This window comes from Schistocerca serialis, chromosome 9 (assembly GCF_023864345.2).
Source record: "Schistocerca serialis cubense isolate TAMUIC-IGC-003099 chromosome 9, iqSchSeri2.2, whole genome shotgun sequence".
NCBI classification, from domain to species: domain Eukaryota; kingdom Metazoa; phylum Arthropoda; class Insecta; order Orthoptera; family Acrididae; genus Schistocerca; species Schistocerca serialis.
The window spans coordinates 12608460-12629372 of record NC_064646.1 but is presented as its reverse complement, the minus strand read 5'-3'; the positions used below and the strand labels follow the sequence as shown (position 1 = coordinate 12629372).

At 44.9% G+C, this 20913-nt stretch overlaps 1 protein-coding gene across 1 annotated transcript in view; it reads right to left on the bottom strand.

Annotated features, from left to right (window-relative positions):
• The window catches only part of LOC126418738 (uncharacterized), a 264483-nt gene extending 251609 nt beyond the window's left edge, over nucleotides 1–12874 (bottom strand). Inside the window, exons 1-2 of the mRNA XM_050085654.1 lie at nucleotides 12806–12874; nucleotides 8610–8769 (exon numbers count right to left, since the gene is read on the bottom strand). Coding sequence (XP_049941611.1) covers nucleotides 8610–8769; nucleotides 12806–12874 — 229 coding nt within the window. The remainder of the gene's footprint in view (nucleotides 1–8609; nucleotides 8770–12805) is intronic.
• Nucleotides 12875–20913: the final 8039 nt, after the last annotated feature.

The window sequence follows — 20913 nt, the reverse complement described above, 5'->3', positions numbered from 1 at the left end:
TCTTCATATATATTTTTGTTAATATGATATTTAAAATAATGTAGTTTGTCCGGTGATGTGCCATATACTCTATACAATATTTTATGTCAAACTGTGTGTCCTTAATGTATTCTTTGGTCGCTGACTGTTCTTATACATGACATCAACTAAATCTGGCATGCCAGCAATGTATGTAACGTGCGTATGATATGTTCCATCGAGAGTCTTTTAAAGTCTTTGGATGGATATGTATCTGTTACAAAAAATTACCAGCTGCTGTCAGGTATCATGTTGTTGTACATAGATGAAGTTCAGAATACGATCTTAAAAGGTGTCACTTTAGTGTAGATCCGCTCGCAAAATGATGGAATGTGGCTGCTTTTATTCGTAATTAAGAGTGATTCGCAAATGAATTTAAGTACAAATGTTACAAACCTAAGTAAGAAATTTGTATAGTAAAGTTTTATCTTAATGTGGGATGTGTAAAGTGTTATTTATACATGGACATGTATGCAAACATTGTAGTGCTTTTCCATGTTGCTTTTACAGTGTAACACCCCACCCGTCACTTATCTGGTTTTGGTATGTGTTCACCCCAGGTAATTGACTAACAGATCAACAAAGAGTGCAAAACTGCCGCAATGTCGGATAACGCAAAGAAAGTAATAAGGCCCTGTGACTCCTGATTGAACTGCAGTGGCAGTGTTGACATTAATTGGTTCGGAATTGATCCCTTTTAATTAAAAAGGGGTGCACATTGATGTTATATTCAGCTATTGAACACCAGATGCAAATGTTGAACATAAAACTAATTAAGAACATGACTTGGGATTTCAACTGCTTGATTGAAAAGAGATGCAGTCGATTAGCACAGATTTATTTTAACTCACGACCTTCATTCATCACATTACATGACTCTCTGAACGGGCAGTGGTAATAAATTGCGTTTGCATGGAGTAAAGCGTGATAAATCAAAAATAATTCCCATCGACTCACCCAAGCATAATGTGAAGTGCGAGAAGAATTCTACAGTATACGGTCGATGAAACCCTCGTGGAAACTTTACCGATGTGATCCAACAAATTACTCAGTGGCTAGAGCGGGCGCAATATCACCGAATTCAGCGTGGTGGAGCGGTGTTGTTGCGCGGACGTCGGCCGACCTCGTGGTGCTGCAAGGCTGTGCTCGTCTGTTCACTCCTAGCTATCTTGCTCAGTACATAGCTGAACCAAAACTTCCTATCTCCAAGCTCAATCGTTCCATTTGCTAAGTCCTAAACTACAGAGATGCTCACTCTTTCTCAGGCAAGCTGAGTAAAGAACGCCACGTCTGCACTCAAGGCAAGCTGGGAATGGAAGACCACTATGGAGACTTCTCACAGTCTGCTCTTTGCCTCGGTTTCCTCTCCAGCAAAACCACTTACGCCAATTGCAGCACAAGTCACGTTAATTATGTGTTGCTTCCCAGTGCTGACCAATGTCTGCTCTGGGAAGTGAACAAATTCCCACAAAATTTCCCTTCCTTTCAAATTCTGCTATTTAGCTCATCCCAGGCCACCCATCAAGGTTAGTGTCTGCACAAAAACCAATTTTTCCGGAATTCTGACTCCCAGGAGAGTACTTCAAATTCCTTGGTCCTAAGTTCCCATCGGAGGCCGGCGTATTTCATTCTGTCACTCTTCACCTGATTTACTTCAGACTCTGTGGACCGTGAATTCAGTGTGAAGTTTCTATAGTCACGAACACGCATATTTTGACCTCCGTTGACCGCTCCACCGTAGCTTTGCGCGACTTTCTCGCATGTTTCACTGAAAACGGGACAATGGATATTTATCAACAGGCGTACAAGTTCTCCGTCTGCTTCCCGGTACACCAGCATGGGTTCAACCACCCACTCACTCTCACTCATCTTAAGGCAGCTAGAGGTCGTGTCCCGTTGCCGCTTTCTCAGAGCTTGAGCCGCCCTAAGCTGCCTATTGTTGCTTCCCTTCGCCGCTCCTCCGGCGGCCACGGTCAATTCTGAGTACTTCCCTGGGATAAACTAGCCTCCAGTAAATCGACGCGTTTCCACAAAGTTTTTCATGTCGTGTGAATTACTTTAAAGCCATCACCCGACATTAATTATTTCAACACATCCATACTAGACCCTCTACAAAATGCATTGTGCCTTGTCAGTAATTTTTGTTCAGCCCTACTGTTCGCTCTACGTGAGTTAGGTGATCTTTAATGACTTCATGTAAGGGGCATAGTTCTTGCTATCTTACAACAGGTGCCTGACAATGATGCTTAATCGAAATTAGCTAATCGCATGATTAAATAAACATCACGTTACAGCCTTCTATGGAGCATATTTGTGTTTATTATTATGAAGACCACAACAACAACAACAACAAGACATGGTGGTGTTTCATCGTTTAGTATCGCAAGTTTAGCCTCTCCAGATACTGTGCCAGCTGCATTTGAAATGAGTTTGTGTTCTGTGCTGTCATTGTAGGACACGACTCGTGCGCTGTTCGTCAAAAGGCCGCCAGCTCGAACGTCGGTATCTGCGGACCCCGAGGGGTAGCGGCAGCATGGCAATAAACACAGATCAGGTGTCGCACCTCGCCTCTCCGGGAAGATTACACGACACTAGCGCCCCCTCCGGCGCTGGCATAAATGAGCCGACGACTGCTTTCAGGGGCCAGTTCATCAGCGCAGATCGTCTCCTCAGTTCGACAGATCAGCTCCACGGGAGAGCGGCTGCCGACTTCACAGGCCACAGCAAAAAAGAGGTTTACTGCACAGTTGACAGAAGACTTAATTCAGAGATTGGAAATGTTTGTTAAGTTGTACATGACTGCTTCTCAAAAGATATGTTTTGATTACTCAGTTATAGCACTCTTCAGGGATACATGCCGACGTCGCTAGCTGAAGATGCAGAGATAGAGAAAGTAAATGAGGATACTGAAAGGGCAATACAGTACGCAAAAGAGGATAAAAATCTAATGGTCATGGGGAACTGGAATGCAGCTGTAGGGGAAGGAGGAGAAGAGAGGTTACAGAAGAATAAGAGCTTGGGACGAGGAATGAGAGAGGAGAATGATTAATTGACTTTTGTAATAATAATACATGGAAGAACCCTGGAGATACTAGAAGATATCAGATAGATTATATAATGGTAAGACAGAGATTTAGGAACCAGGTTTTAAATTGTAAGACATTTCCAGGGGCAGATGTGGACTCTGACCACAATCTATTGGTTACGAACTGTAGATTAAAACTGAAGAAACTGCAAAAAGGCGGGAATTTGAGGAGATGGGACCTGGATAAACTGAAAGAACCAGAGGTTGTAGAGAGTTTCAGGAAGAGCATAAAGGAACAATTGACAAGAACGGGGGAAAGAAATACAGTAGAAGAAGAATGGATAGCTTTGAGGGATGAAGAGGTGAAGGCAGCAGAGGATCAAGTAGGTAAAAAGACGAGGGCTAGTAGAAATCCTTGGGTGACAGAAGAAATACTGAATATAATTGATGAAAGGAGAAAATATAAAAATGCAGTAAATGAAGCAGGCAAAAAGGAATACAAACGTCTCAAAAATGAGATCGACAGGAAGTGCAAAATGGCTAAGCAGGCATGGCTAGAGGGCAAATGTAAGGATGTAGAAGCTTACCTCACTAGGGGTAAGATAGATACTGCCTACAGGAAAATTAAAGAGACCTTTGGAGAAAAGAGAACCACTTGTATGAATATCAAGGGCTCAGATGGAAACCCAGTTCTAAGCAAAGAAGGGAAAGCAGAAAGGTGGAAAGAGTATATAGAGGGACTATACAAGGGCGATGTTCTTGAGGACAATATTATGGAAATGGAAGAGGATGTAGATGAAGATGCAATGGGAGATATGATACTGCGTAAAGAATTTGATAGAGCACTGAAAGACCTAAGTCGAAACAAGGCCCCAGGAGTAGACAACATTCCATTAGAACTACTGACAGCCTTGGGAGAGCCAGTCCTGACAAAACTCTATCACCTGGTGAGCAAAATGTGTGAGACAGGCGAAATACCCTCAGACTTCAAGAAGAATATAATAATTCCAATCCCAAAGAAAGCAGGCGTTGACAGATGTGAAAATTACCGAACTGCCAGTTTAATAAGTCACGGCTGCAAAATACTAACAGGAATTCTGTACAGAAGAATGGAAAAACTGGTAGTAGTCGACCTCGGGGAAGATCAGTTTGGATTCAGTAGAAATATGGGAACACGTGAGGCAATACTGACCCTACGACTTATCTTTGAAGCTAGATTAAGAAAAGGCAAACCTACGTTTCTAGCATTTGTAGACTTAGAGAAAGCTTTTGACAATGTTGACTGGAATACTCTCTTTTAAATTCTGAAGGTGGCAGGGGTAAAATACAGGGAGCGAAAGGCTATTTTCAATTTGTACAGAAACCAGATGGCAGTTTCAACAGTCGAGGAGCATGAAAGGGAAGCAGTGGTTGGGAAGGGAGTGAGACAGGATTGTAGCCTCTCCCCCATGTTATTCAATCTGTATAATGAGCAAGCAGTAAAGGAAACAAAAGAAAAATTCGGAGTAGGTATGAAATGCATGGAGAAGAAATAAAAACTTTAAGGTTCGCCGATGACATTGTAATTCTGTCAGAGACAGCAAAGGGCTTGGAAGAGCAGTTGAACGGAATGGACAGTGTCTTGAAGGGAGGATATAAGACGAACATCAACAAAAGCAAAACGAGGATAATGGAATGTAGTCGAATTAAGTCGGGCGATGCTGAAGGAATTAGATTAGGAAATGAGACACTTAAAGTAGTAAAGGAGTTTTGCTATTTGGGGAGCAAAGTAACTGATGATGGTCGAAGTAGAGAGGATATAAAATGTAGACTGGCAATGGCAAGGAAAGCGTTTCTGAAGAAGAGAAATTTGTTAACATCGAGTATAGATTTAAATGTCAGGAAGTCGTTTCTGAAAGTATTTGTATGGAGTGTAGCCATGTATGGAAGTGAAACATGGATGATAAATAGTTTGGACAAGAAGAGAATAGAAGCTTTCGAAGTGTGGTGCTACAGAAGAATGCTGAAGATTAGATGGGTAGATCAGATAACTAATGAGGAGGTATTGAATAGAATTGGGGAGAAGAGGAGCTTGTGGCACAACTTGACAAGAAGAAGGGATCGGTTGGTAGGATATGTTCTGAGGCATCAAGGGATCACCAATTTAGTATTGGAGTGCAGCGTGGAGGGTAAAAATCGTAGAGGGAGACCAAGAGATGAATACACTAAACAGATTCGGAAGTATGTAGGCTGCAGTACGTATTGGGAGATGAAGAAGCTTGCAGAGGATAGAGTAGCATGGAGAGCTGCATCAAACCAGTCTCAGGACTGAAGACCACAACAACAACAACAATAAATTTCAGCTAGTAACAGTACATGCTCTGTTCGAGAATCACAATAGGAGGAGGTATACTTTAAAAAGGCCAGATGATAAGGGAAGATTTCAGTTACCTTTCATTATGGTGTGACAGAAATTCCGAAATCCAATACTGGATTGCCCGCATCTCGTGGTCGTGCGGTAGCGTTCTCGCTTCCCACGCCCGGGTTCCCGGGTTCGATTCCCGGCGGGGTCAGGGATTTCTCTGCCTCGTGATGGCTGGGTGTTGTGTGATGTCCTTAGGTTAGTTAGGTTTAAGTAGTTCTAAGTTCTAGGGGACTGATGACCGTAGATGTTAAGTCCCATAGTGCTCAGAGCCATTCGATACTGGATTGTAAGGCGTACCTAGGAGTAGTTACAGATTCAGACCACAATTTGGTAGTAATGAAGAGTAGGCTGAAGTTCAAAACATTAGTCTGGGAGAATCAATACGCCTAGCAGTGGGATACGGAAGTACTAAGGAATGACGAGATATGTTTCAAGTTCTCTAAGGCTGTAGATACAGCAATAAAGAGTAGTCCAATAACCAGTACAGTTGAAGAGGAATGGAGATCTCTGAAAAGGGCAATCACAGTAGCTGGAAAGAAAAACGTAGGTACAAAGGATGTAACTGCAAAGAAACCATGGGTAACAGAAGAAATACTTCAGCTGATCGATGAAATAAGGAAATACAAAAATATTCAGGGAAATTTGGGGATACGGAAATACAAGTCGCTGAGGAATGAAATAAATAGGAAGTACAGGAAAACTAAGGCGAAATGGCTGCATGACAAATGTGAAGAAATCGAAAAAGAATTGACTGTCGCAACGTCTGACTCAGCGTACAGGAAAGTCAAAATAACATTCAGTGAAATTGGAAACAAGTGTGGTAACATTAAGAGTGCAACGGGAATTCCACTGTTAAATGAATAGGAGAGAGCGGATAGGCGGAAAGAGTACATTGAAGGCCTCTATGAGGGTGAAGATTTGTCTAATGTGATGGAAAAAGAAACAGGAGTAGATTTAAAAGTGACAGGGGATACAGTATTAGAATCAGAATTTAAGAATCATTGGAGCACTTAAGATCAAATAAGGGGGAAGGGATAGTTAATATTCCATCAGAATTTCTGAAATCAATGGGAGAAGCGGCAACAAAACGGCTATTCACGTTGGTGTGTAGAATGTATGAGTCTGGCAACAAACCATCTGACTTTCGGAAAAATATCATCCACTCAATTTTGAAGACTGCAAGAGTTGACAAGTGCGACAGCTATCGCACAACAGCTCATACATCCACTTTACTGACAAGAATGATATACAGAAGAATGTAAAAGAAAACTGAGGACGTGTTGGATCAGTTCGATTTTAGGAAAGGCAATTTTGAAATTGCGGTTGTTAACGGAAGCAAGACTAAAGAAAATTCAAGACACGTTCGTAGAATCTGTCAACCTGGAAAAAGCGTTCGACAATGTAAAATGGTGCAAGGTGTTCGAAATTCTGAGAAAAATAGGGGTAAGCTATACCGAGAGACAGTAATATACAGTATATACAAGAGCCAAGAGGGAATAATAAGAGTGGACGACAAAGAACGAAGTTTCCGGATTAAAAAGGGCGTAGGACAGGGCTGTGGTCTTTCGTCCCTACTGTTCCATCTGACCATCGAAGAAGCAGTGATGGAAATAAAAGAAAGATTCAAGAGTGGAATTAAAATTCAAAGTGAAAGGATGTCAATGATACGATTCGCTGATGACATTGCTATCCTCAGTGAAAGTGAAGAAGAATTATATGATCTGTTGAATAGAATGAACGCGCTAATGAGTGCAGAATATGGACCTAGAATAAATCGAATAAAGACGAAAGCAATGAGAAGTAGCAGAAATGAGAACAGCGAGAAACTGAACATCAGGATTGGTGCTTACGAAGTAGATGAAGGTAAGGAATTCTGCTAGCTAGGCAATAAAATAACCAATGACGGACGGAGCAAGGAGAACATCAAAAGCAGACTAGCACTGGCAAAAAGGGCATTCCTGGCGATGAGAAGTATACTAGTACCAAACATAGGCCTTAATTTGAGGAAGTAATTTCCGTGAATGTACGTTTGGAGCACAGCATTGTATGGTAGTGAAACACGGTATGAGGAAAAAACAACGCAGAAGGGAACGAAGCATTTGAGATGTGATGCTACAGACTAACGTTGAATATGAGGTGGACTGATAAGGTAAGGAATGAGGAGGTTCTGTGCCGTATCGGAGACGAAAGGAATATATGGAAAACACTGACAAGGAGAAGGGATAGGATGACATTGTGACGGTAACACCGACCACCTTAAACGGCAGTCGATGCTAACGTTATACCTCTGCGAGGAATTCTGAAAAGTTGTGACCGTGAGATAACCTAATGGAAACAGAACAATCAAACTGAAATTCGTTTCCGAAACACCCCAGCTCTGGGTATAAGAAACAGTAAAGAGGTGGGTCAGGCACAGACGTTCTCCCAGCACGAAAGCAAGTTGCAACGTTACATATTAAAATCGGTCACCAGCCTAATTAGGCATTCTTTTGTCAAGCAGTATAATAAGCAGAAGGCAGTGCTAAGGATAACTCAACCTTCCTTGAAACGCGCACTACACTCTTTCTTTATATCTGTTCACACTACAACACAGAGACAGCAAACAGTAACATATGCCTCTCAACAACGCGTACCTTAAATGAACTAGATGCAGCAGTTTATAGAGCCAATCGCTGACGACCCTTTGTGTCCGCACTGTGCAGTCATCGATTCGCGTGGCATGTGCTGTGGCAGGCAGCTTCTGGGATCTTGTACAACGTATACTGGCGCTCCTGTTGTGACGACAGCCAGAGTGTATCAGGCCCGACGAACTCCCACACCCAGATACCGCTTACTTTCCCACTGCCAGAACGAACGCCTTCAACCGGCTAAAGGGCATGGTGCTGTATTAGAATTTGCAAGCTGCGCCCGAAAACGCTCTGGACTTGTAGGTCCACCTGATGACGACTCATGAGGCGTTCCGCCATCATGCATTGTACCGCACAGGGCTATCGAAATATTTAGGCGCATTATTCGAGGATACTCCTGCCCATTGGGGCGTTCTGAGCACTAGAAGGCACACTTGAAAATGATTCACTGCACAAGATTGATACTCAGAGACAACGGTTTAGAGGAAGTCCCCCTTACATTCGTTTGGTAAGCCGTCTTGGCCTGGTGACTTACTCGGGGCACCGCGTGCCGAGTCCGCTGTTAAGTCTTCAGCAGTTATGGGAGCCAGCAGGGCGTCGTCCTGGGCCTCTACTCTGCGGTCAGGCAGACCGCACAGGATGTCTTCGTACTCGCGAACAGTCTGTGGGTCCTCAGTGTAAAAAGACCTACACTCCTGGAAATGGAAAAAAGAACACATTGACACCGGTGTGTCAGACCCACCATACTTGCTCCGGACACTGCGAGAGGGCTGTACAAGCAATGATCACACGCACGGCACAGCGGACACACCAGGAACCGCGGTGTTGGCCGTCGAATGGCGCTAGCTGCGCAGCATTTGTGCACCGCCGCCGTCAGTGTCAGCCAGTTTGCCGTGGCATACGGAGCTCCATCGCAGTCTTTAACACTGGTAGCATGCCGCGACAGCGTGGACGTGAAACATATGTGCAGTTGACGGACTTTGCGCGATGGCGTATAGTGGGCATGCGATAGGGCGGGTGGACGTACCGCCGAATTGCTCAAAACGTGGGGAGTGAGGTCTCCACAGTACATCGATGTTGTCGCCAGTGGTCGGCGGAAGGTGCACGTGCCCGTCGACCTGGGACTGGACCGCAGCGACGCACGGATGCACGCCAAGACCGTAGGATCCTACGCAGTGCCGTAGGGGACCGCACCGCCACTTCCCAGCAAATTAGGGACACTGTTGCTCCTGGGATATCGGCGAGGACCATTCGCAACCGTCTCCATGAAGCTGGGCTACGGTCCCGCACACCGTTAGGCCGTCTTCCGCTCACGCCCCAACATCGTGCAGCCCGCCTCCAGTGGTGTCGCGACAGGCGTGAATGGAGGGACGAATGGAGACGTGTCGTCTTCAGCGATGAGAGTCGCTTCTGCCTTGGTGCCAATGATGGTCGTATGCGTGTTTGGCGCCGTGCAGGTGAGCGCCACAATCAGGACTGCATACGACCGAGGCACACAGGGCCAACACTCGGCATCATGGTGTGGGGAGCGATCTCCTACACTGGCCGTACACCACTGGTGATCGTCGAGGGGACACTGAATAGTGCACGGTACATCCAAACCGTCATCGAACCCATCGTTCTACCATTCCTAGACCGGCAAGGGAACTTGCTGTTCCAACAGGACAATGCACGTCCGCATGTATCCCGTGCCACCCAACGTGCTCTAGAAGGTGTAAGTCAACTACCCTGGCCAGCAAGATCTCCGGATCTGTCCCCCATTGAGCATATTTGGGACTGGATGAAGCGTCGTCTCACGCGGCCTGCACGTCCAGCACGAACGCTGGTCCAACTGAGGCGCCAGGTGGAAATGGCATGGCAAGCCGTTCCACAGGACTACATCCAGCACCTCTACGATCGTCTCCATGGGAGAATAGCAGCCTGCATTGCTGCGAAAGGTGGATATACACTGTACTAGTGCCGACATTGTGCATGCTCTGTTGCCTGTGTCTATGTGCCTGTGGTTCTGTCAGTGTGATCATGTGATGTATCTGACCCCAGGAATGTGTCAATAAAGTTTCCCCTTCCTGGGACAATGAATTCACGGTGTTCTTATTTCAATTTCCAGGAGGTATAATGCTGGACGAACGCCGCAGCGATGGCACACTGCGAGTCGACGCGCCCACCCTCTACTGCGTCTCCTGATGTTGTAAAGTGGCGCCTGCTGTGGCGTCTCTCTCTGATGACGTGATATACGGATGCCATTTCGGTGGGGATGGTATACTGCACCATCGCCCGGACTCGGGCTCCTTCAAACCGTTCCGCGGTGAGACGGAGAAGGCGTGCTTTGAGACGATTAACCGCTGTCTGCCGTTCACGTGATGGCGGCAGTTCCCTCAGCGCAGTGTAATAAAATTCCGACGTCACCCGACGGCAGCACGCTGTCAGGGCCATATTCTATGAGTGTCCGTCGGAGGGCTGGATTAGCGCGTAAGGTGGAAGGATGTGCAATGCAAACTCCGAAGGCAGCGGTCCCACGTAGCAGCGATCCACCGCCTACATGCATCCTCGTACAAATAGGAACCGTGCAGCGTCCATGGACCACGGCTGCGGTATGTGAGCTGTCGGGGGAGTGTGACCGAGCAGATGTATGCCAAATGGTCTGTGAAGGCTGTCGGCCACAGTTCCGCGTCCCTTCTACATCTACATACATACTCAGCAATCCACCATACGGTGGGTGGCGGAGGATACCTCGTACCACAACTAGCATCTCCTGTTCTACTCCCAAACACAACGAGGGAAAAATGACTGCCTATATGCCTCTGTACGAGCCCTAATCTCTCTTATTTTATCTTTGTAATCTTTCCGCGAAATATAAGTTGGCGGCAGTAAAATTGTACTGCAATCAACCTCAAATGCTGGTTCTCTAAATTTCCTCAATAGCGATTCACGAAAAGAGCGCCTCCTTTCCTCCAGACTCCCACCCGAGTTCCTGAAGCATTTGCGTAACACTCGCGTGATTATCAAACCTACCAGTAACAAATCTAGCAGCCCGCCTCTGAATTGCTTCTATGTCCTCCCTCAATTCGACCTGATAGGGATCCCAAACGCTCGAGCAGTACTCAAGAATAGGTCGTACTAGTGTCTTATAAGCGGTCTCCTTTACAGATGTACCACATCTTCCCAAAATTCTGCCAATGAACCGAAGACGACTATCCGCCTTCCTCACAACTGCCATTACATGCTTGTCTCACTTCATATCGCTCTGCAGTGTTAGCCCAAATATTTCATCGACGTGACTGTGCCAAGCGCTACACTACTAATGGAGTATTTAAACATTACGGGATTCTTTTTCCTATTCATCTGCATTACTTTACATTTATCTATATTTAGAGTTAGCTGTCATTCTTTACACGAATCACAAATCCTGTCCAAGTCATCTTGTATCCTCCTACAGTCACTCAACGACGACACCTTCTCGTACACCACAGCATCATCAGCAAACAGCCGCACATCGCTATCCACGCAATCCAAAAGATCATTTATGTAGACAGAAAACAACAGCGGACCTACCACACTTCCCTGGGGCACTCTAGATGATACACTCACCGCCGATGAACACTCACCATCGAGGACAACGTACTGGGTTCTATTACTTAAGAAGTCTTCGAGCCACTCACATACTTGGGAACCAATCCCATATGCTCGTAACTTAGTTAGGAGTCTGCAGTGGGGCACCGAGTCAAACGCTTTCCAGAAGTCAAGGAATATGGCATCCGTCTGATACCCTTCATCCATGGTTCGCAAGATATCATGTGAAAAAAGGGCGAGTTGCGTTTCGCAGGAGCGATGCTTTCTAAAGCCGTGCTGATACATGGACAACAACTTCTCTGTCTCAAGGAAGTTCATTATATTCGAACTGAGAATATGTTCGAGAATCCTGCAACAAACCGATGTTAAGGATATTGGTTTGTAATTTTGAGGACCCTTCTTATATACAGGCGTCACCTGCGCTTTTTTCCATTCGCTCGGGAATTTACGTTGGGCAAGAGATTTGCGATAAATGCAAGCTAAGTAAGGAGCCAATGCAGTAGAGTACTATCTGTAAAACCGAATTTGAATCCCACCAGGAGCTGGCGATTTATTTATTTTCAACCCATTCAGTTGCTTCACAACCCCAGGGATCTCTATCACTACGTGCTCCATACGGGAATCTGTACGACACTCAAACGGAGGTATGTTTGTACGATCCTTCTGCGTGAAAGATTTCTCAAATGCTAAATTTAAAATTTGAGCTTTCGTTTTGTTGTCTTCCGTTGCCAGGCCAGACTGATCAGTGGGTGACTGGATGGAATCCTTCGACCCGCTTACCGACTTTAAGTAAGACCAGAATTTCCTTCGGTTTTCAGCAAGATCTTTTGCTAAGGTATGACGCTGGTAGTGGTTGAATGCTTCGTGCATCGCTCTTTTTACAGCAGCACGAATCTCTACTAACTTTTGCCTGTCCTCATTCTCCCGATCTTTCTTGCACCGCAACTGCCTTTGCTTCCTGAGCATTCTCCGAATTGCGCTGTTAAACATCTGAGGTCATCAGTCTCCTAGACTTAGAACTACTTAAACCTAACTAACCTAAGGACATCACACACATCCATACCCGAGGCAGGATTCGAACCTGCGACCGTAGCGGTCGCGCTGTTCCAAACTGAAGCGCCTACTACCGCTCGGCCACAAATGCCAGTTGTGCTCCATCACCTGATCTTTTCCCTGAGGAGCTTCAGCCATGGAAACGTCTGGGCTGGGTGAGGCCGCCGTCCTGTCCATGGTGTAGGATGCCTGCTTTCGGGCGGTGCTGATAGATTCCGTTGGCAACGACGCGTCAGAGACGGCGTCGGCAGCGTGCTCACTGTCTCCGCCCTGTTGGTCGTCTTCCGTCGAGAGCCGGCGTTTCTTATGAACGCTTCGGCGACCGTTGTTTCCTCGTCCGTGCGTCCGCTCCCTTCGAAGGGCTGGGAGCAGAATCTTCGGCGATGCGGCCGGCGTCCGGTACCGACGCCTCTGGTGCGACGGCAGTGGTGGTGGTGGTTGCGGGCGTGGTGTCTTTCAAGGGCGTCTCGTTGTGGTGCGTCGCAGCCACGGCATCGTCGGCGACTGAGCTCGCAGGCGCATTGGACTGCAGCATGGGCGCTGCAATCTGTCCACACCGGCCGCACCGTTTCCACGTACGTAAGCGGTAAAGCGGTTGGCACAGCTGTCTGTACTAGTTCCGCACGTGCCACCTGGAGAAGGCGGCGCTGGAGGCAGTTGGATCGGACGTGGCCCTCCTGTGCGTAGCCGCCACACGTCCCCGGCTGTCCCTGATAAATAATGATGGCTCGCCAGCCTTCGATGAACAAGTTCGACAGCACGTGTTTGAGGAGTTCGGTACGTACCTGTCGGACGCCGTTGAGCACGCGACAGGTTTCAAAGATGTTCCACTTCTCTTCCGTGTGGCTTAGGACCGTTCCATATGGCCGCAACGCGTCAGTAACGAGCGCTACCGGGACTTCGATCGGCAGTTCGGATATGCGCACCGTGCGCACACCCACACCCGCGTTGTCCATGGTTATCGTGGTTACCGTCAGATTGGCAAAAGCGGTAGCCGATGTTGGAACGTCGCACTAGGTTGTTCCTCATCTTGTGATGGACTATACTGGAAGTGATAGATACGTGTATGCCTATCAGCTCGAGGGGATCGACATGGATGTCGTCTCTCGGAAACGGTTCGATTTCATACGCCTTTGGACGTGCGTAGGAATCGTCGAACGTGAGTTTCACCGTCGACTGGCCGTAAGAGAACGCCATATCTACTGAGAGCACTAAATTACAACAGCGAACGCAGTACCTCTCGCAGCGTGTAAACAGACACGTGCAGAGCTCTGCTCAGCGCACCCCGCGTCCGAGCAAAGCCTTCTAGATACAAGGTCTACGCACAGCAGCCATATTGGCACGTAACGTCACAAACTGTTAGCCATCTTATCTTTAGTCTGTAGTGCTGTTGGCGTGTATGTTGTGTTGAAAGTGTGTGCCACGTGAAAGTGATATACACTAGTATTTCATACAGTATTCGCCTACCGTTCTTCGAAGTATGGGATACAAGTGTTGCGTTCCCTTTTGCCAGGGAAATTATAAATCCCAAAAAGGCATGAAAGTGCACATGTTTCGATTTCCCAAATGTGCGAAGTTGAGAAATCGCTGGATTGCAGCTATTCCCAGACAGGAATTTGTGTCTACACATCATTCAATGGTAAGTAAATGACAAAAAATTTATAGCGTGTTATTTGTTTCCATTGCACCACGTTTGCCAATTGTTTTTAAAAGCAGTTATGTATCATGTGCCAGTGTAATTTGTTTCTTAATTCTGGACCATTGCTGCGAGGTTAATACGAAGCTGGCTGTGAAATGTCTCTCATATTTGCAACTATTGTCACACAGAATATTTATATTAGTTAGTGCGGCTCGAAAATGTTTAGTATTCCTTATCATTCCAACCAAATTATTGAGTTTCCAATACTTTTATTTGGAAGAGATACAGAATGATTTTGTTCAGTTTTACATATACAGCTATTCGGAAATAATTTCAATTTGGGTAAACTACCTTAGAAAATTGCTTTAATGATTTCAGTGTTCGACAGATTAAGCAGTATAGAAAGCAGAATTTCGATGTAAGTGCATTGTGATTAAATTAACAGCACTCTGTGACACGAATTTCAGTCAAGGATATAGGAGAAACAATCTTTTCATGTTTAAGGTTATAAAATTCTGGAGAAATAGGGAAATAAAACATTTTTTCGGGTTTTTTGATTTACTAAACATTATGTAAGGACGTGTGCCCCATTTCGTCGAATGATTTGAGTTTCGTGCGAGGTCAGCAAGTTTTGAAGTGGAGAGGAAAATTTACGAAAATAACCGGGGAAACAAATTCTTAAATTCTGTAGGAGCTCCAGCTGCTTTTTTTAAAACCGAGAACGTCTGCTTGTTGTTGCATATTGCCGATTTTTTACTGCAAAAAGAAAAAAACGTAGCTCCTGAGGTAAAAGACAGAATTTAAAATTACAGTTTGTATTCGAGCCTAGAAACGCGTATTTAAGGCAAATCGTCAAAATAATTTTACATCTTGAAATAACATAGGGCAGTTTTTGTTGGGGACTGGCAAGACAGCCAATCCACAGTGATGGGTAGCCGAAAGGCACGCGTTAAGCTCACGCAGGATGGCGTGAGGTCTGGAACAGGTAAAGTAATTATACTAGCAAGAAAAGTACGTAGCTGCTGGAATACTTGACTTTAATCCATAATTGGTGAACATCGGTCTGACGGTACATGCATCACAAGATAAATAGCAAATGATACTGGCGCCTTGCTAGGTCGTAGCAAATGACGTAGCTGAAGGCTATGCTAACTATCGTCTCGGCAAATGAGAGCGTAATTTGTCAGTGAACCACCGCTAGCAAAGTGGCGCTCGGTCTGCAATCACTGACAGTGGCGACACGCGGGTCCGACGTATACTAACGGACCGCGGCCGATTTAAAGGCTACCACCTAGCAAGTGTGGTGTCTGGCGGTGACACCACAGTTTTGTTCAGTTACTTTACGCAATGATATAAATTTCCATACATTCATTACAAGGCCATGTAGAAGAGGAAAGCACGAGAATCCCTATGCGATATCAGTTCTAAAACTCGTAAAGTTCGTACAGCTGCAGAGTGCATAACAGGAGCGTTCCGATACAGACCCGGCCATCTGTATGTGATGTCACAAGTGTGCGCGCAGGCCTGTAGTCTAGGTGGTGTTGGTCTGAGCCGTGTCACGGCTAAATGCCGACTGCCAACATAACTGGTTTAAGCAGGCTGTCTGTAACTGCGGTATTATCGCTCCAGTTGATGATCGGAGTTCTGACTTCTGACACCACAATTACCGACAGTCTGCGTAAACCAGTTATGTTGCCCACTGATGCAGTGTGTATAAGGATCGTGATAACTTCTTCAGCATCAACTACAGCCTGAAGATGGTGCATTGAAGCACCGAAACTGGTAGCTACACAATAAATAAGATGATACGGACGGCTGTAGGTGTTTCATTTTCTTACAATAATTGTTATATTAAATGTATTGGCAACTGCGAATAAGGACAGCCATCAGCTGTAAAACGGAATGACGACAATGAAAATTTGTACCGGACCGGTTCTCGAATCCGGATTCTGTCGCCTTACCATTTGGCTATCCGTGCACGACTCTCGGCCAGACCCAAATTCCCATATGTGGTCAACGACGCGTCTACGACCTGAACTCGTTCAGACGCAAAATCCCCAAGATTGGCGATCTTTGAGGGCAGCTCGAAATTTAGCGCGGACTTCTATGCGAGATGCTTATAACAGTTTCCACAACGATACTTCATCTCGAAACTTGGCAGAAAATCCAAATAGATTCTGGTCGTATGTGAAGTATGTTAGCGGCAAGACACAATCAGTGCTTTCTCTGCGCGATAGCAATGGAGATACTATCGAAGACATTGTTGCTAAAGCAGAGTTACTAAACACAGCCTCCGAAATGCCTTCACAAAAGAAGACGAAGAAAATATTCCAGAATTCGAATCGAGAACAGCTGCCAACATGAGAAACGTAGAAGTAAATATCCTTGGAGTAGGATATATAAACGGATTGGGGAGACAATGTGAGCAGCCGTCTTAGGTTGTTTGTAGATGACGCTGTCGTTTATCGACTAATAAAGTCATCAGAAGATAAAAAAAAATTGCAAAACGATTTAGAAAAGATATCTGAATTGTGCGAAAGTTGGCAGTTGACCCCAAATAACGAAAAGTGTGAGGTCATCCACATGCGTGGTAAAGGGAATTCGTTAAACTTCGGTTACACGACAAATCAGTCTAATCTATATGCCGTAAATTCAACTAAATACCTAGGTATTACAATTACGAACAACTTAAATTGGAAGGAATACATAGAAAATGTTGTGGGGAAGGCTAACCAGAGACTGCATTTTATTGGCAGGACATTTAGAAAATGTAACAGATCTACTGAGGAGACTGCCTACACTACGCTTGTCCGTCCTCTTTTAGAATACTGCTATGCGGTGTGCAGTCCTTACTAGATAGGACTGACGGAGTACATCGAGAAAGTTCAAAGACGAGCAGCAAGTTTTGTTTTATCGTGAAATAGGGGAGAGAGTCTCACAGAAATGCTACAGGATTTGGGCTGGACGTCATTGAAAGACAGGCGTTTTTCGCAGCGACGGAATCTTCTCTTCGAAATTCCAATCACCAACTTTCTCCTCAGAATGCGAAAATATTTTGTTGACACCGACCTGCATAGGGAGAAACGATCACCACGGTAAAATAAGGGAAATCAGAGCTCGTACGGAAAGATATAGGTGTTCGTTCTTTCCGCGCGCTGTACGAGATTGGAATAATAGAGAATTGTGATGGTGGCTCTATGAAACCTCTGCCAGGCACTTAAATGTGATTTGCAGAATATCCATGTAGGTGTATATGTAGATCCATTATGTATATTCCCGCATAGGTCAGACGTTGTACATGAAAGTCACTTGCCCGGTATGTGTAGATAAATACGATATTGCAGTTCCTGTGCTATTCTGATTACGATGTAAAGTTCCCTTGCACATGCATGCGTGGCCAAAGGAACTTTGCATCGTAATCAGAATAACACAGGCCCTGCAATAGCGTAATAATTATTATGTTCAACATTTAAAAAATGTATTTATAGGATAGACCTACATGCGTTACATAAACAGTGTATACTAGAACATTATTAGGCAGATCAGGATCAGAAAATAAAAACTAATATATCTAGACCCCAGAATCGAACTCGTTAACTCGAGTATTCTAACGCAAAACTCTACCGTCACCTGGCGGTATTTATAGGAGGAAGATTATTGTTGGACAAGCGCTTACAGTGTGGCCAAATTCCTTCTCTTTAACGTCCACTTTCTACCGAAAACATGTACAGCACGAAGTTTTATAAGCGGCATTGTTGTACTGTTAGTTTGCAAGGAATATCACTTCGTTGTCCAAGCGCACGAATTTTGATTCACCCTTACAGACCAATAAATTACTTTAGGATTGATGTGTCGGTTGACTTACCGATCCTAGCCCCATTGACCTACAGGGATCGGAAGCTCCCTATAAGATCATGCAAATTGAAAAGAAGCAACGTCATACAACGGATAATATCTTACTAAGCGAAAATTACTGGACTTCTAATGGATATGTTAACGAAGAGCGCCATCATACTACAAAATGAAACGAATAGCCACTGTAAAAATCTGGTTTCTTGTCAAAAGACATAAAAAATGACTTTTCCTCTGACTCAAGAATCTGAGTTTAACAAGTGGACCAGGTAGTGCAGATACGAGCTATATCTGTGGGACTGGAGGGGTGATACGTAAAATAACGATATTAAGCTGTGTCACATACAAGGACAATGGTTGAAAACAAGGTTAATGATTTAAAGAAAGGTCCCTGAAAAACGCATGAACGAACCCCACTACCGTCACCTAAGGGCATGATGGATGCAACTAGCTGGCTGTGATCATTTGATCTGCGAAATGAAAATTTACTGGCTTCGAGCTCCTCTCGTTCTTGTGGCTGCAACAATGGCGCATACCTATCACTCTTAAGTTGTGCATGGGCAGGAGACGGCTGCAATTGTGCCTGAAAACTCTCAATTTCACGTCAGCCTTTATTCTCTGGAGGCATCTTCCTCTGCGGCTCTCTGCAATGGCCTGGAGCGATTATCTTTTACCGCTTCCTCGAAGAAAATGTGTTCTCGACGGCGTCCCTAAAGCAAGTCAGTCCTCAGAGTCCTCTAAAAACATAGCTAGTTCTATCAGCGTCAGAACCTCGCCAGCCAATTGCAGCAGATCTTGTGAGTTCCAACCGATGATAAACTGAATAGACAAATTTAACAATTTCCAACGTTTGCAGTTTTTGTTGTGGTGAATCAATAAGCTCTATTTGGCGTGAGGAAGAAGACAGAAAATCTCTCTTCACTACATGACAGATTTTCAGTCTTGGCCAACCAAAAGGCGTACCGTATGCACGCACGGGAACTCACCCCCACTACCAAAATATTAATCGGAGACAACCAGAGAACCCCTTACTAGAATTTGAACAAACATTCCAGTAGTCCAAGCCTGGACTCTACAGTTGCTCCCAGGCTTGGTAGCCTCATGTTTTCTCCTGCCTTTCAGATTCTTATCTTACCAAAAACTGATTCCGTGCGCTTCTCGCACAATGCCGTTTTAAGGCACTCCACGTAGCCTCCTGGACACTCCTTCTGGCCTGAGATGTTAGACTGTCCTCCACTGGAGGAGCAGATTTGTGTTTAACGTCCCGTCAACAGCGAGGTCATCAGAGACGGAGCACAAGCTCGGATTGGGGTAGGATGGGGAAGGAAATCGGCCGTGCCCTTTCAAAGGAACCATCCCGGCATTTGCCTGAAACGATTTAGGGAAATCACGGAAAAACTAAATCAGGGTGGTCAGAGAGGTGTTTGAACCGTCGTCCACCCGAATGCGAGTCCATTGAGCTAACCAGTGCGCCACCTCGCTCGGTATGTCCTCCACTGCTCTCTGCCTCCATCGAGAATAGCTTTCAGCAGTAAACAACTATACGACTATCCCGCTTACCTAAGTGAACAATTCCCTTTCACGTGTCAGCAAAAAGTCCCAAGGCTGCTGAAATAACAAGAAAGAAAGAAGATGTACAAAAAGTTAGAAATGTAATTGTAACACCATAGCTCTAATGTTGTACTGATTTATTTCGCTTTTGTTTCATTTAATGTTACATTGCTGAGCTTCTGTAAACGTGTGTGAGTGAAACGATAACATAAAACTGTATATTTCTTTCTTTGCACAAACTTTGATGTCATGGTTTGGTTCTATGCAATTTAGTGTATCCCTCGTTTAAATGCTTTGTCCCATTTGGAGGGAACAAAACTTACTGTATATGATTGTAATTTTGTGTGAATAATTTTTGGTAGAAATGTCGATATGTGCAAATGTTTTGTTTTATTTAATGCATTTGGTTGCTGTTATGTAAACTGCTGATCCTCACTTAGGGTTCTTAGTTAGTTTGTATGTAAAAGGTGTAGTGGTTCCCCTCGGGAACGGAACTGTACAGCGCGCGCAAATTATGGTTTTCCTATGTAGAAAAGGTGGAACTGATAGTCAGTCGTGGACAAGCTACGAGTCGGGGACGAGCCAGCAGTCGGAGACGAGCTACGAGTCGGAGACGAGTCCAAACCGTGCACTGCCATGTAAAAGATGCATCTTGTGCTGGTTCCGAGAGAGGATTTTTCTGCTACTTTCCAATGCCTCGGATGGATGGATAAATAGCTGGAACTATTCTGGAATTTGTATCTATCATCGCCACCAAGAAATGACTGAGTCCAGCGATTCTACCTGCAATTCCACCTACCAACGTGCAGTTGCCACCACATTGCGCAATCATTGCATCGTAATGCTATAATGATGTACAGTGAAGGATCAGATTAATGGATGTGTTACTGTGTTCAAATATAAGGTAATTTATATCTGAATTTATGTACCTACCGTGATTTTTCTCCTTATCGTAACACCTCTCAGGTTCCTCCCCGTTTGAATTAAAGTGATATCCGAGTGTCCTTACTAAAAGAAATTAAAGCCTAGAGTTTTGCTAATTAATGCCTCTTGAACTTAGTAAAAAGAAAGTTAAAGTTAATGTGGCAAGAGAGTGAGGAGTGAGTTAAAGTAAATGTTATTTGCTGAAAATAATTTTCCTATTAAAACTGCTATTTAAAGTGCTGTTGCTAAC